Below are 19893 nucleotides of genomic sequence, written 5' to 3'. Positions count from 1 at the left end.
ATATAATAGATTTAAGATTTTTCATATATAGCATAACGAGATAGTGTTTGGAGCATAAATGAATGACTAAATATAATAATTATGATGATTTAAACTTCATTTATTAATATAACGCCTTTAATTGAAATATAATTGAAAATTCTGAATAATACGGACAGATAATTAAAAAAATAATGGCATAATTTTGATTAAATATTCTGTAAAATTTTCTGGGGAAAATATTATGATTTACTTAACATAGACGATTTAAACATTTGTTAGTCAAAATTTTGGAATCTATCAAAATTTTTTCAAAAATTTCAAGGGAAAAAATGAACTCAGATCGATTTGATAAATTAGTGCAGGAAGAGAAGAGAAAGCTTGTTGTTGGGTGTTTCATTTGGAACAAAGACAAGGATAGTAACTTTGTTAAGTCCTATCTTCAATTAGAAAAAAAATCCGAATTTTCTAATTGTGTTTTTGCCTTGATTCCGATCGATACGTCACCAGATTGTATAAAGAAATACATTGTATTCTTATCACCTACTGTTATAATTTACTTAAAAGGCGAAGAAAAAGATAGACATTTTGGGGCAGATTTTGACAAGCTTCTCAAGCTACTAAACAAGAACCAACCGAGTGATTTCCAAGGAAAGGCTCATACAATTGAAGTAGAAGGCAATGATGAGGATTATTTACAAAAAATGGTTCTTCAAGCACAGAAGAATGCAACAATGGTAAAAGCAGCTTCTACACCAGTTCGACCGGCTACAGTTGTTGAAGAAAAGAAGGAAATACCCGCTCCTGTGCCTGTTAAAAGAAAAATACCAAAATTGGATCCAAAAAGAAGATCTGATGTACGAGGAGACATTATATTTTTAGAAATGCTTCAATCTGAAGAGATGATTGATAAATTACTTGACTATCTAGAAAAAATCGGAAAAATTGATCTCAATATTGACGAAATTCAGCTTATTTGTAATGAAATCAACTCTGGAGCGTTTGAAATACCAGATAATGTCGAAGAGAAAGATGAAAAACAGCAAGAATCTCAAAATCAAGAATCAAACATTTCAAAGCCGGAATTACCTGCAAAGAAGAAGTTAAATGGTATACAAAGGCAAATTGTCGAATTCTTATCAACTTTTGAAGTGGCAGAAGACGTTTCTTTCAGAATTACAAAAGATTATCGTGAATATGACGAAAGTAAGATCTTAGAAAGCTTAAACTTCTACCAGGAGTGCGAATCTAAAATAGCAGAAAAGAACAAGGAACTTTTGGAGTGTTTCTACTTACTTTCTGATTATATTCCAATTTCTGACTCGTTTAATTATATAAATGACGGTAAACTTGCTAATTTACAGGCAGTTAAAGACTATATTATATCATGTTCATCAGAAAACAGCAATTTGCCCCAAATTCCTGGAAATATTAAATCATCTTTCAACCAACGATCACCAGAAGAGATAGAACGCGAGAAATGGGAAGCAGAGCAAGCACTCAGAGAGGCAGAGCAGAAGCGCCGTGAAAGAGACGAACAATTAAGGAGATATGCCGAAATTAAAGCAAAAATTCAGAACCAAAGGAAAACTACCAACTCCATTTCTCAACCAACCACTTATACCCCAACAGTTGCGCCAAAACCAGCTCCAAAACCATCAGGAAACGGTTCAAAGTGCAAAGTCGCTTTACATTTGGACGGAAAGGCTTTCACATACTTAATGTGGACAAACGATACCGTTCAAGCACTTTTTGAGAAGCTGAAGAACGATTACCCAGATTCTGCCGGAAAAGAGATTGTTATCATGCATGCAGCGAATGGAAATGTCGTAGAGTACCAGATAAGTGATACACTTGGTCAATTGGGAGTGTCTGGTTTGACTAAATTTAAGATCGAACTCAAGGAGCCTCAACCTGAAATTTAAAATAAACTATGTTGTTTTTTGCTTTCAAATGCCTAGTTTTTATTATCATTATTCATATTTTAATTAATTTTTTGCAATAATATTTTTATTTTACAAATTTATTAACAAATATTTAAGCATATTCATATATATTCTCGTGTCAAGTGTTATTTTGATTGGTTTCTCTTATTATTCTCATTACAGAACAATAATTTTTTCCCAAACTTCATTATTTAGTTTAAAAACATTTACACTAAAGTGTAACTCGGGTCATTGTCTAATTCAAGGCTGTCAAAAGAGACATACAGATAAAAATATTAAAAAATATATACTTAGAGACTCAAAATAAAGAAAAATAATAGAAATTGACATAAAAGTAATTTTTATTATGAGGATTAATCCTGTAAATAGGTGACTTTGAACAAAATCTCCTATCAAGATAAAAACATCTTCAATTTGAACCTAGAAAGCAGGCCAAATGTATTGCCAAACGTAACTGAAATGGTTGCTTGAAAAGATAATAAGTCTGTGTGTTAGTTTTTTTGTTTAAATTTTTTTGTTAGAGTGTTGAGCTCGGATGTTCCTTCATCATAATTCAGATGAGCTGGATTGTGATCTTCAAAGCTAAGCAATCACTCTAACGGTAAAATACATACTACTTCTTCTTCCTAAAAAAGAAAATGGCTGTCAAATTCTATCGTTCAACGATAAAATTGAGACACATTATAATGTGTCCTCGCAAATAAGATATATATGATATATGTATAAATGGTAGATAGAAATTCAATAAAAATTGCTTGAAATGTTCGAATTTTTGATTAAAATTTTTGAAAATATCAATGAACAGTTACCATATTTCATTTATAAGCGTTCCTTTTTGAAAATTATTTGTTCATTAGCATATTCATTCTTGAGATCTTGAAGTAATATAATATGAATTTGCAGTTCATTATTTGTATACTAAACTGTTACAAAAATACTGATTTGTTCAGGCAAAGACAAAAGCTTATATAAATATTTTTAATATCCGACAAATACCCAACCTCTTCTTCTTTCATCCTTGTGATGTTTATAATAAAACTTATCATAATAATTATGAACGAAATCGATGTCCAACTCAAATGCGCAAAAGTCAGGCGTGTAACCTTTCTCCATTAAGAATAACAACATTCTTTTGTTCTCTGTTTCAAGTGTGTAATGAGCAGGGAAGCAGCCTTCAGAATCTCTTTGATCTTGGTTTATACCTTTCTTAAAAAGTAATTTGCAAGCTTCAAATGCGTCATGTTCAACTGCCAAATGCAAAGCAGTTTTCTTTAAACTGTCAGTCTGATTCACATCAATGCCCATTTTGAACAATTTCTTCATTATTTCACAAGCGTTTTCACCTGCAGCAATTCCCAAAGGAGTATTTTCTTTGACATCCTCCAGCTTTCAGCCAAGACGGATTATATCATCAATCAAACTTGGGATCTGGAATTTTGGACAATAAGCCATTAATTCATTCAAATTAGCATTTTTTTTGATAACAAATACAAATAACCAGGCAAGTTATAATAGTCTGCAGTTGAAGATGCATCAAATGTCTGATTATGTTTCTCAAGAAGTTGAATAAGTTCAAGATCTCTTATTTGCTCATATTTTGTGAACATAAAACATTTTTGTGGCAAATTTTCGATCACATCAATGAGAATTTCTTTGTTTCTTCCAACAATCGCTTGTTCTAAATTGTCTGAACATGGTTGAAGGCCTTGAGATTTAAAGTATTTGTAGCATGATACTGCACCTAATTTGATGCATAAATTAAAGTAATTGATGAGGAATTGTATGGGTTTATCTTTAAAATAACTGACATCATCATTTTTAAAATGATCTTCAATTGTTTTATCAGTATTAGGAATAAAAATATCTTTGACTTTGAACTGCATTTTTTTAAGAAATAACAACTTCTTTGGGTAATTCTGCATTAATAATATCTTTAATCTGCCTGGATACTCCAAAGCTTGTTGTCCGATTTTTATTTTGTATTCTTTCATAAGCATATCGACAATGGTCCAGTAAGATTCAGCTGCATATGAATTATATTGTAGAAAAGTAGCAATTACGTTTATAAAAAATATTGGATACATTTTGTATTTTTTCAATACATTTTTGATTTTGATGAAAAGATCTTCAACGATCTCTGGTTTGATATTATATAACTTTTCCAACACTTCATCATATTCTTTGTACTTTTCCATTAATTGGTTATAAAGTTTTTGGTCGTATTCAGTTCCCATTACAAATTTATTCAAAAGTGACATCAATCAAAATAAAACACAGAAAATTACATATTTGTTATAACACAAAAATGTATGTGATTTTAGAATTTTAGATATTGTCAATTTTTGAATTCAAGTGTCAAATATAATAAGGAAGGGATTTCAACAATTTACTCATGTAGATTTTAGTTTGGGAAAAGTTCAAGAGCTGGATACATCTGATTTGATGGAATAAATGTCCACATTTTATTGATTTTTGCAAATTGATTTTATCGTTTTCAAATTACAACATTTTTCCCCCTTAAATATCATTATAAACAATATAGTCATGCATTTATAAAGAGATTTATTAGAAAATATCAACAGATTTTATTTTCAATGGCATTCAAATTTTTTCATTATTTTATTGGATGTTTGAAGAGTCTAACTTTCAGAATCATTATAGTGTTTTAATGGGCAAGTATAAAGGCTACCATGATACAATTACAGCATTATACAATCTTAAAACAACAAATGAAGAAGAGTTAAGAAGAACATACCAAAACATCAAAATAAATTTAATTGATACTACATTGCTCAAACCAAATAGGATTGTTAACATTATTTCATCTATTCCACTTTCAAATTCTTATCAATACTATTCGTATTTGACAATCCTCGAAAAATTGAATCATGAATATCCAGGTATTGATCAAGAAATAATAAATGATTATAAAAAATGGAGCAACCATTATGATCCTCTTAATAAAAATACTATTTACAAAGCAATAATGAATGATGATATAAAGTCATTTGTTTCATTTACAGAGAGAGAAGGCTTTGATCAAAGTCATACGGAATTGCATTATTTCACATCATCTGATTATATATTATGCACATTGATGGAATTTTGTTGTATTCATGGAGCTGTTAATTGTTTTAAGTTCCTAAGAACAGAATTTAAATCAGTAATCACCGAACAATGTCTTGAACTCTCATTTTTAAGCGGAAATCTTGATATAATGAATGAATGTTTGAAAGTACAAAGACCAAACCAAAAATGTATGAAATATGCTATTATTTCACATAACATTGATTTTGTAACATTTCTCATGAATGAATACAAAGTAGAAATTAATTTAGAATATTGTGCTATCCACAATAATATTCAAGCATTTTTAATTTATTTAGATCAAACAAAGAATATGAAAAAATGTTTTGTTTATTCTCCTTTGTTTGCTATGAGTTCACTTTGTGAATATTTTATCTCAAATGGAATTGATGTCAATGCTCAAGATAATTTGGGATGTACAGCTCTTCATTATGCAGCCAGCGAAAATATTTTCGAATCTGAAAAATATTTAATTGCGCATGGAGCCGATGCTAACCTTACAAATGAACAGGGAAAAAATGCTCTCCATGCTGTAGCAGAAAATAAATGTAAAAATGTTCTAAAATGTCTTATTTCAAAAATCAAAAACATCAATTCAAAAGATAGCAAGGGATTGACCGCACTTCATTATTCTGCAGAAAATGGATTAATGAATACTACCAAAATGCTAATTAGATATGGTGCCGATATAAATATGAAAGACAATGATGGAAATACTCCTCTGTACTATGCAGTAAAATCATATAATTGCGATGTTGTGAAATATCTTATCTCAAAAGGAGCAAATTTAAATTCTAAAAATAATCAAAACAAAACTGTTCTTCATACATCAATTGAAAAATTTTTATATTCAATGGTTGTCATTCTAGTTTCATATGGCATAGATTTGGATTCTCAAGAATTTCCTTATCTTAACTATACTTTTGAATATTATTGTAAAGAAGTTGTTATGTTTCTAATTTCACATGGTGTTCCCATTAATCAACAGGACAGAAATGGAGAAACTGCTCTTCATTATGCAGTAATGAAAAATAAAGGAGAAATAGTAGAGTTCATGATTTCAAACGGTGCAGATGTTAATGCAAAAAATGACACTTCAATTACACCTCTTATGTATGCTTCATTTGCTGGTAACAAAGAAATTATGGAAATCCTCATAACAAATGGGGCTGATGTAAATCTCCCCGGTCTAAATGGGGCTACTCCTTTGTTTTCAGCAACTATATGTGATTCAATAGAAATTACAGAATTGCTTCTTACTTATGGTGCCGATATAAATACAAAAAATAATGGTGGACAAACTCCTATTTTTTATGCAATAAAACACAACACTGTAAGATATTTGGAATTTCTTTTAACACATGGTGCAAAAATCGATGAAAAGGATTATGCAAATACAACACCTCTTCTCATTGCAGCGAAAAATTGTAATACTGATGCATTTCAATGGCTTGTCACTCATGGAGCGGACATTAATGCCAGGGATAAGAACAAGAAAACTGCGCTTCACTATGCCATAAATAAAAATGGAAATGAAATTGTCCAATTTCTTATTGCACAAGGCCTAAATGTCAATGAAAGAGATATAGAAGGAAAAACTCCACTTCATATAGCAGCAGGTAAAAATTTGGAAGAAATTGTAAATTTACTTCTTTTAAATAATGCTAATCCAAATATCGAAGATAATGATGGTTGGACTCCCCTCAATTATACAGTTCTGAGCAATAATGTCAACATTGGCAATCTTCTACTATCATTTGGAGCAAACATTAATTCAAGAGATCATTTCGGTCTACCTCCTTTGTATTATGCAATGTTAAATGGATCAAAAGAAATGATTGAATTTCTTAAGTCTTATGATTCTGAAAAACCATCATTTTTGAAATTTCAAAAAGAAAAGGATACTTTGCTATCAGAGGGGAAAAATGATATCATATTTTGCACAACTCACAATTTAAAGTGTATTTCCTTAATATATTCAAAATTGAAAGCTTCTTTATTTATTTTATTTTTATAAACAAGAACTGAAATAATATAGAGAATTAAATTTGATTGCAGACCTTAGAATAGATTTGAAGCGTGATACTTTGGAATCATGCTCTATTATGCTTTGTAATAAAATGGGCCAAACTTGTATTTTGCTAAATTTTTTCGATTTATAAGGTATACCCTTGGTAAAATACCTCGAAACTCATTTTTTTTCTAACGACGGTAGCCTTCGCTTGGCCGGATTGTGGACCCTTAAAAATATGTTTTTCAAAAATTGAATACTTATAATCTCAACAAAAATGTTATTGTTAATATTAAATTATATACATATGAGATTTTACTTTTCGTATCTGTTTATCTGATATAGAATTACAAGCTTTTAAATGATGATAATGTGATGGAAGTACCATTATCGCGTTTTGAAAATTATCTGATTAGATTACTTAGCTCCAATAGATATTAGATAATCTCTTACATTACTTTTTGCAATGTAAAGTGGAGTCCATCCATTTTTATTCTTTGCATCTTTATCAGCTCCAACTGAGATAAGATATTTAACAACTTCAGGTTGACCATATTGTGATGCAAAAATGAGTGGAGTTTTTCCATACTTACTCTTTGCATCTTTATCAGCTCCAACTGAGATAAGATATTTAACAACTTCAAGTTGACCATATTGTGATGCAAAAATGAGTGGAGTTTTTCCATACTTATTCTTTGCATCTTTATCAGCTCCAACTGAGATAAGATATTTAACAACTTCAAGATGACCATCATATGATGCATAAATGAGTGGAGTCCATCCATTATTAGACTTTGTTTCTTTATCACAGTCACATTCAATAAGTGATTTGACAAGATTAAGATTTCTTTTGTCACTTGCAACATGAAGTACATTAGCTTTAAGCCAGTTTGTCTTCTTCCAAAGTCCTTCTTCACAAGCCTTTGAGATAATTTCGCGATTGCCTTTAGAAGAAAGTTCTTCAAAGAATTTGTAAACACTATCAAAATCATCAGATTCCTTAAGTGATGAGATTTTATTTAAAAGATCTCGTGAATGATTAATGTTTTCTTGTGTTTGATTCTGTTCAATTTGAAAAGATTGGATTTGTTCTTGAGGTTTTGTGATTTCTTCTGCAGATTTACGCATTTCATTACCATTTACCTTTTAAAAATCAATGATGCCATCAAATACTTTGAATTTCATGTATTTTTTGACTGATTTAAGAATTGAAAAGACCTCGTCGATGTTTTGGATTGTAACTTTCGCATTTCGTGTACATTTATATAATTTGTTGGCGCTGATAGTTGGTGATGATTGTTTGAGAAGAGAAATGAACTGAGTTGTGGTTAATTTGGAATATTTCATGATTGTTTTGATGTCTTCGAGATCGAATGTATCAAAAAGATTTTGATTTCGAATATAATCATCGATGTGAGCACCAATGTATTCGAAATTCAGAGAAATACTTTGGCTCATTTTTAAAATTTCATAACTTTACAAAAAATCTGAAAAATATCAGAAATCAAAATTTCGCTATCAATTAATGTACATTTTGCTAAGTCATTATGAATTATTATAAATTATACATGGAACAATGGAGGGAAAATATATGGTGCCACTTGGTGACCATAACTCCACCGGAGAGCCCCAGTGGAGGAGGTGACGATTAAATTTACTTAGACCCTTCTCCCTTACAAATTTTAGAGCCAAAAACGCGAAATAATATGAGCAATTTTTTAAACAAAAAGAGTTTACAGTTTTGTTAAATATTTATAAATAAGATGTGCCATTGGCTCATAAAATAGATAGATTCGAACCAAAGGTAAGGTTTCTTATTTAATGGTTTTCTTATGTCGACTTTAAATAGCGTATTATATAAAAACTAGATTAGAAACTTTTAAAAAGAATATTCGATGAGCAAACAAACTAACTTTTAGTTAATCAATAAAAATAATGATGAATTTGCTTCAGTAATAAAGAGAAATTGTAATGTTGTTATTCGCTTCTATTATGAGTAAATCGATGGACAAGTTTAAATATCTCTGTTTCTCGTTTTCGTCAAAATAATGTTGATAATATAATCAAGTTCAAAATTTTTTATATGTTGACGAAATAATTACCTTTCGGGCAAAATAGAGGCATCTTTCAATGAAAGCGTAGAATGAAAGGAACTCTTCTAGGTTCCTTCACCATTATATAGATTTTGTCACTTTTTGCGCCCAGCGTTCCATGTATATATTTATTTATCCAACAATAAAAGTTTATTTAATAATGATGAACAACAAAATTTGAAGGAGGTAATTCTTTCTTTGGTGCCTTTGGTTTTGCGATTTTTCTTGAGGCCATTCGGATAAGTGTTTCTCTCTGAGTTTCTGGGATGTCCTTTCCATCCAGTTCGGTAAATCTACCCATGACAATGACTTTTTCGCGGTATTTGACCTCTGAACAAACAGGATTTCCTGTCAAATCGAGTTTTTCTAGTTCTGGAAGACGAGCGAGTAATTCTTGAAGTTTATCGAGAGAATCGATCTTATTTCCTGATAAATTCAAGATTCGTAAGTGATAAAGACAGTAAAATTCTTCTAAATTGGAAATTCCACATTCTGCCATTTCAAGTACTTCTAATGATTCGGCAAGTGATATAAAGCAGTTCTGTGTTAAAACTACTTCAGGAACACGTTGGCGTGACAAATATAATTCATAAATAAAGTGTTGATTATCAAATCCTTTGATTTCTGATATTTCATTGTTGCGTAAATCAGCTTTCATGAGTTGGAATGGGCCTAAAGGTGGTATTTCTGTAATTTTATTATTTTGTGCTTGAAGTTCTTCTAATTTTGCCAGGCACTCGATTCCTTTAAGACTTGTGATCTGATTGTCATATGCATATAAGCATACAGCGGAAAAATACAAACTCATATCGGGCATATCAGTTATTTTCAAGTCATTCATGTGAAGATGTGTTAATGTAGCAAGAGCGTCGTTCACTGTTTCATTTTTCCTTAATGTTCTATTCGATCTCTTTAATAATTGCTTTGCGTTTATCATAATAAAAAAAAGATGTCACTTTTTTATTACTAAATTCCCTAAAAAAATGAGTAATGATTTTAGTAGGGTAATGAAAAAGATATTAGATAGGAATTCACCGGAAACAAGTCTTATTATACCTCAATCTGTAGGTTCGGAAGGACAGATTAATCAAATTCTTGAAAATTTGCCTCAAAATTCGCATATCCAAGAATTAACATTCCTTTCGAAAGAATTATGCAACATTCATCAGATTTTAACATTTGTTGTCCAAAGACCTACGATTACATCCATTAGATTTCAAGATTGCCCTGTAAGCGATTATGATATGAACGAATTTGCCAAAGCTATGCTCGCTGCTCCAAAAGACAGACCTCCTTTAAAGCTTAAAGTTGCTAATGGTAAGATTGGCCCTGATGGATGTGGATTTCTTACAGAAGTGATTCAAAAAGAGTGTCCTATCGCTCAGGTCGCTTTAATATCAAATCCAATTACTGACTCTGCCTGTAAGGACCTTGTTTCCGTGATTGGTTTGAATCCATACTTGAAAAGCGTGATTTTAGAAGGAGTTGGCTTCGAAGCTATGTCATCTTGTCATCTAGTTGATGCACTTGATGAAAATAACGTTATTGAAGAGCTTTCTTTAGCAGGAAAGTTCACAAATAACTGCGCAATCGCTGTAAAATTATTAATCGAAAATCCAAATGCTAAAATCAAGCGAGTATCATTTAATGATAATAAGCTTACGACTATGTTTATAGATAACTTGTTTCCATCAATAAGAAAAGCTGTTTCTCTTCAATCGATTTCTTTAGCGAAATGCGAGTTAAATTTCGATAGTGTTACTACGATTTCTAAATCAATTGATTGTCAGATGTCCCTGCAGTCCCTTGATTTGTCAAATACATCAATTGGACAGCACGATGTTGCACAATTAGCTGTTGCTTTGATGCACCAAAGCACGCTTAGGTCTCTTAACCTCAGCAACAATCCCGTTAAGTCATTTGGCGCTTGGGCCCTTTTCCACGCTCTACAAAACAATCTTTACCTCCAAGAGCTGAATTTGAAGAATACAGAGTTAGACGATGAATCGTGCCAGAGCCTTACTGAGTTCCTGGATAAAAATAAGACACTGAAAGTCTTGGAAATAGGTTATAACTCTTTCTCAGAAAAAGAACTTCAAAACTTCTCAAACAGACTCAGCAAATCATTTTCATTACAATTACTCGATATTTCTAATAATAAAACCGATCCTTATAAAGATACAATGTCATCTATCTTCGATTTAGCAGAAACAAGCCATACGCTCAAACGTCTGATTGTAGGTGGAAACGCGCTTGGTCCTAAATCAGTTAATTCGCTTGTAAGAATGATTAAAAATAACAGAACGTTGAAATCATTGAAATTATCGAATTGTAGCTTAACACCAGAGCTCGGATTGATGATCTCTGAAGCTATCGCGAATAATTACGGACTTAGAGATATCGATATTACTCAGAACAACTTAGATGAAATTTCAGAAAATTTTGCGCAGGCATTGACCACTAACGCATCCCTTTGCTACTTCTCAATGGATACATCATCAAAGAACCCAGAAATATTTAGAAGAACAATAGAAAGAAATAGAACGAGATACATCTCTTCAATTTACCATGATTTCGAACAACTAGCGAAAGATCACTGTTTTATGTGATTTTTATTACTAAAGATTTATCATTATTGTGTTTTTTTATCATATAATAAATTTTATAATTTTTTCTATTCAGGATCAATCAAATATTGATTGATCACATTTATTGTTTTCGAGACAAATGGATAAAGTCTGCTTGATAGCCCAAATTTGGGCATTAATAAAGAAATTAAAATCTAAAATATTAATAAAAACAGATAATTTTGAAAGAAATTATAATATTGGACTTTATATTATCTATATACATCTAATTATTTCTGGAAAAATTCCAAAATTTTTTTTGTTTTTTCAAAAATAAAATGAAATTTCTAGAAAATTCAACAAAAAATCCAAATTTTGTGATTTTTTTGGAAAAATAAACTTGTAGAATTCTTTTATATTTCCTCTTTGCTATAATATTTTCGTAGAAATGTCTAGTATTCTTTGATTTTCAAAAACAATTAAAAATTTGAAACGAATAAAAAGGAACCAATGTAAAAATATTCAATAACTTGAAGGGCTATAAAATATTTTGAATAAAAATTATTGACTCCACTCAATTCCTAAGTTGGTCTCCATTTTTTCTATAGCTCGCATATTCGATTATATTAGGTTCACACCATACTCCCTATAACGCCGATTGAATGTTCTGGAGTTCTTATAATCTTCTCAATGATTTATCGAGTGTCACTTTTCTTCAATTCAAAGATGACTGAAGGAAAGATTTTATACCCACGCGAAAGGGTATGGACCGAAAAAACAAGCGAAGTTGCATGGACTATAGTCACATTTTCTCGTAGGAATCTTGGACTTTCCGTTTCTCCGTGTGTTGCTTCGAGTTTCTTGTATCTTCATTATTATTACGAAAAAACGGAGAAAACACCTTATCCAAATTACATGCTTCTTACAACATCGTTATTCTTAGCCACAAAAGTTTATGATTATTATCGTCCTATTGATTTAATCTTTCAAGAAATTGCTAAAACATCTATAGCTATTACAAAGCATATACCACAGAAATTTGTTCAGCTTGTTATGGGAAACCGTGATTTCAATGATACAAAACTTTCTGATGCAGAAAAGAATATGATAGCTGAAATAGAAATTTGCCTCTTAAATGCAATAAAATGGGATTTCAACATGGATCTTTCCTTTTATTACTTGACAAAATTCGGAAATCTTTTTGAAGGACTAAATTATGACGAAAAAGTAGTTTCAAATATAACCGATTCAATAATACGTGATTTGTGTCTCTGTACACGATCTCCATCTATGCTTCATTTGAATCAAGAAACAATTGCTGTAGCTTCTATTATTCATTCATTTGGAGAGTATGAGCTAACACCTCAAATCAAACAGTGGGTAGAAAATAGGCGCGCTTCAAACGAAGAGCTCGTTGCAAAACTTATAGAATACATGATTGTTCAATCCAAAGGCTGCGCAAAGGTGAAATAACATACAATTATTACAATAAGAAATTACCCTTGTTTTTATTTAATAAATGTTAAAATTACAAAATTATTTTTATTTGAAATCAATCTATATGAATTAGGCTGGTGCATTTTCATCACTAGTCTTGAGACAGTATAGATGTGTTATTAATGGACTGTCTTAGAAAATTTATTTCCATATTAATGCAAGATTTGGTATTCAATGATAGTTTTTAAATTATGGTAAGGGTTTCGTTTTGCTAAAATTGTCACTTTTATAGCATATTTGTTTTTGGATGTTTTGCGAAACCAAAAAAAAACTATGATATACAATGTGTGTGTAAAGAAAATACTTTATTTACTAGTTAAAAAATCATTTGGTATTGATCAAGTTATTTTTTCTGGATAAGATATTATATGGATAATTGGATAGAAAATACAATTATATAATCTTGTACCTGGTTTAATTAAGCTAATTGTCATCAGAAACTTGTAATTTTTATGAATTTCAGATTTTCTTTTCATTACTGCTTTTCTTAATAGGTCAAGTTCTTATTTACGTTATAAAGTATGATATTTACAAATATCAAGTTATCATGTTTTTGAGAAATTATGAGAAACAAACAAAAATGAAAAAGATAGGAATAGCAATGAATAGTGATGTGGGTATAGAAAATGTAAGAGATATGAATGCAAAGCAATCAGTATTTAGGATATTGACCATAGATTTCGAAAAAAAAATGCTGCATATTGAGCGAAAACTATGATTATATTATAAGGCTGTCATTTAAAGCATAATGAAACTATTCCCTTTTCATTTTAATCGAATAAAATAGTAAAGATTTTTTGAATTAGCTAGAAACTGATGAGATGTTTTCACAAATCAGATTTTTAATCTCTATAATGCATAATTCACTCAATATCTCAATTTTGATATTGCGAGATATTTTTGCTATCGGTTTCGCAATTTTGACACAATAGCAAGAGGGTTCTATAAGCATTATTATCAACGTAGAATCTGAATATCATATCAGAAAATGTCGCAAATCTGACATTTACCCGACAAAATAGCAAAAATAATTGAATACTTTTCGCAAAAACTTTAAAAATCGATAAAAATATGAAATATAGATATTAAAGAGACTTTTTATATAGTATTCATAAAGATTTTCCAAAAATATGATACCGCAAAATTAAAAAAGTGACGTCTTGAGTGGAGTCAAATGTCGAAATTGCTAGCTAAATGTTTTTTTAGCGAAATTGCGTATTGTACGTTTTTTTCGCAAAACGAAACCCTTAATTATGGCGCTATTCTTTTTATCTTTCTTATTTATCATCTTGATTTTGTTTTTTTGTAAGTTTACAAAAAAAAATCTGTCAAAAAGAAAAAAAAAGTCTAAAAATCATGGATCTTACTGAGATGTCTCAATGTTTGAAAATATATGATAATGTTGTAGGCTCCTCAATAGGTCAATTTGTCGAAAAGAGTTTCAAAAATGCTCCTCCGAATTCTAAATTTGCAACGTTATTTAATGGTTGCAGAGAAGCTCTTAAAAGAGGCGACTTTAAATCATCTCAACAGTGGTTGGATGCTCTTACCATTTCTTTCAACGATTGTATTCGTGCTATTGGTGAAAATACCGAACTCGGCTGCAGCCTTGCGACATTATTACAGCAAATCGACGACCAAATTAAATCAAGACGTTTACTTTCGAATAAGATGATAATGGATATGATTACTAAAGCAAGTGACAAACTTCACGAAATGATGCCTCATTTTCCTGACAATTTGAGAGATTTTCAGGAACTTATGAAGGCTGACCATCTTGAGCAAATAAGACCAATTTTGGATATTCCAAAGCTTGAAGCTCCTCAGCTTACTCAAGATGATTTAGATTTAACAGTTTCGCGCCTCAGAAGCCTCGATTCAGACAGGCATGTTACAAACGTTATGGATATCCTCCAAAGATACGAAATTTACATTTGTCAAGATTCTGAAGATGATATTACCGTTGATTTAGATTATATCGATCCACTTACCACTAAAAAGATACAAGATTTTCTTGATAACAACGTTTAACTTTATTACTATAATAATTGTTCTGTATTTTTAAAATAAAAATTTGGTTCTTTTATAAAAAATAGGATTCCGAAACAACGATCAATTTTTAAAGAGGCAACTCATAATTATTATCTCAAAATTGATGATTTTTATTGAAAAAAAGGAAATTACGATTATTTGTAAATGATTTTTTTTATAAGATATAAATTATTATCACTTTTACTCTCAAAAAATTTAGTAAGGAAGTTCGAATTCTCCGCCTTGGACTTTCATCTTAATATACGTGTAGATGAAATCTGAGTAGATAATTGTCTGGAGGATACCTGTGATCCAGACGTATGTGGCTGTGGAACCAGTCTCTGTGAAGTATTTGTAGATCCAGTTGATCAAATAGAAGAGTCTGTAAATAGAAAGAAGGAAGATATATTCCTTGTTCATAACATCAACCTTACGAGATCTGCTGATAAGGAAGAGTTGTGGAAGAATTGCAAACGCTTCGAGCCAGAGGGAGTAGCAATTCGTCAATTGCCAAATTCTGTTTGATGGAGATGTGAAGTATGCAAGTGGGAGGCAAATAATATAGATAATGATGATTCTGAAGTTATCGTGGCGCTTTTCATAAGTTCTCTTATATTTTGTTAAAATTAAAGCGATGATAACAATAGATGAGATGATATATGTGAATTTGAAGAATATGTTGTAGAGTGGTGGATCAAAAAGATATGGATTGCAGTATCTGAAGAGATAAATTGATAAGTACAAAATGTGTGTTTTTAAGGAAACGCCGACGCATGTCTTCCTCGAGAACATCTTGTATAGAAGAAGAACAATTGAGGCAAGATGTGTGAAATCTGCAATGTACCTAAAAATATTCCACTGCATTTCTAAATAATTCGGTCAGCGGTTTTATAGTTTACAATTTTTATTGAAGATTTTTTTCTCTCTTGATATTTTTCATTGTCGCATCTGTTTCTCTGCTTCAAGTTGCCCAAATTACTTTCATATTTTTAAAATTTTCGTGACATTTTTGTCAATCCTTGGCAAATTGTCAAATTTGTTTTCCATTTCCTATCTAAAAGCCTCTTCATTTCAAGGAGCCATAATACTAGAAGATAAAATATGCTCCACTAACTAATATTATTTGTCGGCGAAGTTTTATTATTGATTGAAATTACAAGAAATTTTTTGAATTTCTCTTCTAATTATCTCGGAAATGCTGTATCGACACTCATTATTTACACCAAATAGGAAGTTTTTAATATCCCTTGCTTAATCACATTCGTAAATAACCGATAAAATAGTATATTGATTATTCTCATATAAATTTAATAATATCTTCATTTTCTTAGTTAACAATTACTAAAAAGAGCCATTTAAACTTATGTTGCTGATTATAATAGAGAAACTATTACTTTTGGTTGATAATTGAGAATAAATTAGTAAAAAATCATTGTTCCTTCAATAAAAATCGTTTAAATAAACAGAAAAAATAAAATAAAAACATTATTTTGTTTGAGCTTTTTCTAATGATTCAGATTGGAAATATTTCAATTTGTCTAAATCATCTTTAGCATGAAGAAGAAGCTGACCCATTGTTTCTTCATTTAGAGATGATTCACTTATGTTGTAATACTTTCCAATTGTCTCAGAAACGTTTTGTATGAAACTATTTATCTTTGTATTGTATTTTCTTTCAAGGGAAAGAACTTTTTCGTTTAACTGTGCATCGCATGTGAAATTGATGGAAGTAATCTTAGCTTGAAGAGCTTTCTTCTCTTTTGCATACTCGTTTTTGATTCTAGTTAGTTCTTGTTCGTTTTGGTCATTTGAGCTTCGCAAAATTTCATTTTGCTTTGTAAATTGATCAACAAGATTTTCTTCGGCTCTAAGCTTCTCGTTCAATTTCTGAATGTCTGATCTATGATCACTTAATTTAGTGTTTAGGGACTTAATTGTTTCTTCAAGTGATGTTTTAACATCATTATATTGCTTAGTGATTGTTGAAATTGTTTCTTCGTATTGTTGTTTAACGCCATTTAAGTTCTTCTTCATGAGTTTAGCTTTAGAATTACTCTTTTCTTCAACTTCGTGAAGCCTTCCTTCCATTTCATTAATCTTATTGATATAAGAATCTTCAAGTTTCTTTGTGGCTTTAGCATGTGACTTTTTACTTGCATCAAGTTTGGCTTGAAGTTTCTGCATTTGATTTGTAAGATCTTCATTAGCTTGTGTCTTAATTAGAAGGTCTTTTTCAAGAGATAAAACTTTCTCTTGTAACATTTGGAAGTCTTTATTTTCATTATCTTTCTTTTCTAACTCTTCATTTATTTGAGCATTTTTCATTGCGATATCATGATTCAAAACGTTTATCTTCAGTTGAAGAATGTTGTTTTCGCGTTGAACATTATCTATTTCAAGTTCTAATGCATTGATCTTTGACTTTTGTTCAGAATCTTTGGTTTGTAGCTCTAATTTAGCTGCTTGAAGCTTCTTTATGTTGTCATACATCTTTCTCCTGGTCTCCTTAAGTTTATGTATCTGTTCAGCTTGTTCATTGATTGTATTTTGAAGATCATTTTGAGGGAGATTTTCTTCGAAGACAGATTCTTCATTATTTTCATTTTCGTTTGCATTCTCGGTTTCTTCTGGCTTTTTAGGCTCATTGTGATCCATGCTGATCAAGAATTGTGCAATCAAAACATCTCTTGTAATATCATCTTTCGTCAAAAGATTTGTTATCATTTCTTTTCGTTTTTCTATGTCTTTCTCCATGAAGAAAGAATTATTTATGTAGTTCTCATCTTCTTTCATCTTTTCATCTATGATTTGATCAATATTAGAGAATTTTTCTGCAATGAAATTATTGAATTCATCATCTTCGCCATTTTCAGGAATATTCGATGAATTTCTCAAATAAGTAATAAGAGAAGCAAGAATTTCCTTATAATTTCCTTGATCTTCACAAGATGTGGGCTGATTTGAATTAAGATTTGATAATTGTTTCTTCTGAATGAAATTTTCTTTCGTAATAGATTCAATTGTCTTAGCTAACTCGTTGATGATCAATTGTAAGCGTTGAACTGGATCATACTGAACAAGTTTCAAGATTTTCTCAAGATCATCTTTAATTTCACCCTGGAACGGAAGTTTTAGATCAAGAATGTTTGCTTTATTGAAAATATTTACATTGGATTTTTCAGCTTCTTTCTTTGGCTGATCTTGTTGCTTTGCTTTTAGCTTCTCTTCTAAATCTAAGATTGTATTTTCACTCAATACTGCCATTTTATTCATCTTTCCTAATATATCATCAAATAAACTACGTTGGTTTTCATATTCTGCCATTTCATCAATCTGAGATTCAATCTGTTTTTGAATGAATTCGATAGCAGTATCTTTTGCATGAATTTCATTGTGCAATTGGCAAACATTGATACTTAACTCATTAATTTGCTTATCTTTTGATTCGAGACTAGCCTTTAGCTGTTCAACTTCTGATGATAAATTTGATTTTTGTTCTTCTTCTTTCTTTGCTTTAGCCTCAGCTTCATTAAGTAAATCTTTCATCTGACTATTAGATTCAGATAATGAAATGATTTTCTTTTTCATCTTTTTCTTCAAGCTTTTTAATTTAAGTATTGAATTTGATAAAAGATCTATGTATTCAGTCTTTTCGGCATCAGCTTGCTTGAAAATAGTGCGTTCATTCTTTAATTTTGCTATTTGAGCTTGTAAGGAACTGATTTGATCTGTAATAACAATATTTTCTGCGCAATTTTCTACATTACTATTTTGAACAGTCATGGATTTAGATTGCTCAATCTCTTTTTGATATTGCTCATTTAGTGCTCTTGCTTCCTGTAATTGATCTTTGAGTTGTTGAATTTGTTCTGTAAAACAGTTCGATTTTTCAACAGCACTAAGCGCATCTTGAAGTTGAGCTTTCATTTTCGTTATTGATTCTTGTAATTGCTCATTCATGTGATGAAGATACTGATTCTCTTGAATTATTTGTTCATTATTTTGATTTAATGGCTGAACTGGTTCTTCTGAATCATTCTCATCTTCATCATTTAATGTTCCTGTTGAAATATCAATGCAATCCATATTTTGACGTTTTTTCTAAACGTCATTTACCTTTACATCAAATCGAGATCTTGAGTAGAATGATTAACGTATAATTATGACAAATGATATCTTGTAATGGTTTATTGAGTCTTTACAACCAAGAAGCTCTAGATATCTAGTTGTGCCTTCACTGATATTCCTTCAATTAGAATTATTCGAAAAACCATCTAGAGTTCTGTGATACAGTTAACTTGTACTTTTTAATGAACGAATTGCAAAGTTAACATGCTTATATTGAGAACGGAGGCTCTTCTAGTTATCACAATATCCAGGAATATCAAAATAAGTTCCGACCTTGCTTAGAACCAAAAAATTGATATCACCAACTACTGTATAATATATATTAACCTCACTCTGTATGGAAAAAACGAAATTTTCAATATAAATGTTTATAATTTTTTATATTTATTTATTTTATTGATTGAAAAATATTTTTTATGCTGACTACTTGATAAGTTAATAAAAAATTTAGTCTTAAGACATTGATCCATAAAAAACCTTTCAATTCCGTTCCAAATTACTATAATATAAACATTCACATTTAGTAAATCGGATAAATAAATGAAAAATCAAAT

The 19893-nt window shown here is 30.4% G+C and overlaps 12 protein-coding genes across 12 annotated transcripts; 5 read left to right on the top strand and 7 right to left on the bottom strand.

The window, feature by feature from the left end:
• Window positions 1–297: 297 nt before the first annotated feature.
• TVAGG3_0038110 (thioredoxin-like family) lies at window positions 298–1961 on the top strand (the record flags this gene model as incomplete). The annotated part of the gene is made up of 1 exon (XM_001313977.2): window positions 312–1904. One exon carries the CDS (start codon window positions 312–314, stop codon window positions 1902–1904), a length of 1593 nt encoding a protein of 530 aa, XP_001313982.1.
• A 942-nt stretch (window positions 1962–2903) lies between these two features.
• Window positions 2904–3230, bottom strand: TVAGG3_0038100 (inversin family; the record flags this gene model as incomplete). Its single annotated transcript, XM_001313978.1, has 1 exon — window positions 2904–3230. The coding sequence occupies one exon, from the start codon at window positions 3228–3230 to the stop codon at window positions 2904–2906; it is 327 nt and encodes a 108-aa protein (XP_001313983.1).
• A 155-nt stretch (window positions 3231–3385) lies between these two features.
• TVAGG3_0038090 (temperature-gated cation channel protein) lies at window positions 3386–4159 on the bottom strand (the record flags this gene model as incomplete). Its single annotated transcript, XM_001313979.1, has 1 exon — window positions 3386–4159. The coding sequence occupies one exon, from the start codon at window positions 4157–4159 to the stop codon at window positions 3386–3388; it is 774 nt and encodes a 257-aa protein (XP_001313984.1).
• A 395-nt stretch (window positions 4160–4554) lies between these two features.
• TVAGG3_0038080 (cyclin-dependent kinase inhibitor 2C-related family) lies at window positions 4555–7029 on the top strand (the record flags this gene model as incomplete). Its single annotated transcript, XM_001313980.1, has 1 exon — window positions 4594–7029. The coding sequence occupies one exon, from the start codon at window positions 4594–4596 to the stop codon at window positions 7027–7029; it is 2436 nt and encodes an 811-aa protein (XP_001313985.1).
• A 411-nt stretch (window positions 7030–7440) lies between these two features.
• Window positions 7441–8151, bottom strand: TVAGG3_0038070 (ankyrin repeat protein family; the record flags this gene model as incomplete). The annotated part of the gene is made up of 1 exon (XM_001313981.1): window positions 7441–8151. The coding sequence occupies one exon, from the start codon at window positions 8149–8151 to the stop codon at window positions 7441–7443; it is 711 nt and encodes a 236-aa protein (XP_001313986.1).
• Window positions 8152–8169: 18 nt separating this feature from the next.
• TVAGG3_0038060 (ankyrin repeats (many copies)-containing protein) lies at window positions 8170–8481 on the bottom strand (the record flags this gene model as incomplete). Its single annotated transcript, XM_001313982.1, has 1 exon — window positions 8170–8481. One exon carries the CDS (start codon window positions 8479–8481, stop codon window positions 8170–8172), a length of 312 nt encoding a protein of 103 aa, XP_001313987.1.
• A 232-nt stretch (window positions 8482–8713) lies between these two features.
• Window positions 8714–10085, bottom strand: TVAGG3_0038050 (uncharacterized protein; the record flags this gene model as incomplete). Its single annotated transcript, XM_001313983.1, has 1 exon — window positions 9271–10053. The coding sequence occupies one exon, from the start codon at window positions 10051–10053 to the stop codon at window positions 9271–9273; it is 783 nt and encodes a 260-aa protein (XP_001313988.1).
• Window positions 10086–10093: 8 nt separating this feature from the next.
• On the top strand, window positions 10094–11745 carry TVAGG3_0038040 (uncharacterized protein; the record flags this gene model as incomplete). Its single annotated transcript, XM_001313984.1, has 1 exon — window positions 10100–11725. The coding sequence occupies one exon, from the start codon at window positions 10100–10102 to the stop codon at window positions 11723–11725; it is 1626 nt and encodes a 541-aa protein (XP_001313989.1).
• Window positions 11746–12391: 646 nt separating this feature from the next.
• Window positions 12392–13323, top strand: TVAGG3_0038030 (cyclin-like family; the record flags this gene model as incomplete). The annotated part of the gene is made up of 1 exon (XM_001313985.2): window positions 12410–13156. One exon carries the CDS (start codon window positions 12410–12412, stop codon window positions 13154–13156), a length of 747 nt encoding a protein of 248 aa, XP_001313990.1.
• A 1208-nt stretch (window positions 13324–14531) lies between these two features.
• Window positions 14532–15216, top strand: TVAGG3_0038020 (uncharacterized protein; the record flags this gene model as incomplete). The annotated part of the gene is made up of 1 exon (XM_001313986.2): window positions 14537–15211. The coding sequence occupies one exon, from the start codon at window positions 14537–14539 to the stop codon at window positions 15209–15211; it is 675 nt and encodes a 224-aa protein (XP_001313991.1).
• A 194-nt stretch (window positions 15217–15410) lies between these two features.
• TVAGG3_0038010 (ER retention sequence binding) lies at window positions 15411–16097 on the bottom strand (the record flags this gene model as incomplete). The annotated part of the gene is made up of 1 exon (XM_001313987.1): window positions 15428–16075. The coding sequence occupies one exon, from the start codon at window positions 16073–16075 to the stop codon at window positions 15428–15430; it is 648 nt and encodes a 215-aa protein (XP_001313992.1).
• Window positions 16098–16676: 579 nt separating this feature from the next.
• TVAGG3_0038000 (biological adhesion protein) lies at window positions 16677–19317 on the bottom strand (the record flags this gene model as incomplete). The annotated part of the gene is made up of 1 exon (XM_001313988.1): window positions 16697–19297. One exon carries the CDS (start codon window positions 19295–19297, stop codon window positions 16697–16699), a length of 2601 nt encoding a protein of 866 aa, XP_001313993.1.
• Window positions 19318–19893: the final 576 nt, after the last annotated feature.

Source organism: Trichomonas vaginalis, chromosome IV (assembly GCF_026262505.1).
Source record: "Trichomonas vaginalis G3 chromosome IV, whole genome shotgun sequence".
Taxonomy (NCBI): Eukaryota; Parabasalia; order Trichomonadida; family Trichomonadidae; genus Trichomonas; species Trichomonas vaginalis.
Note: the sequence above shows the minus strand (reverse complement) of the source record. Positions and strands in the feature narration are given on the sequence as shown.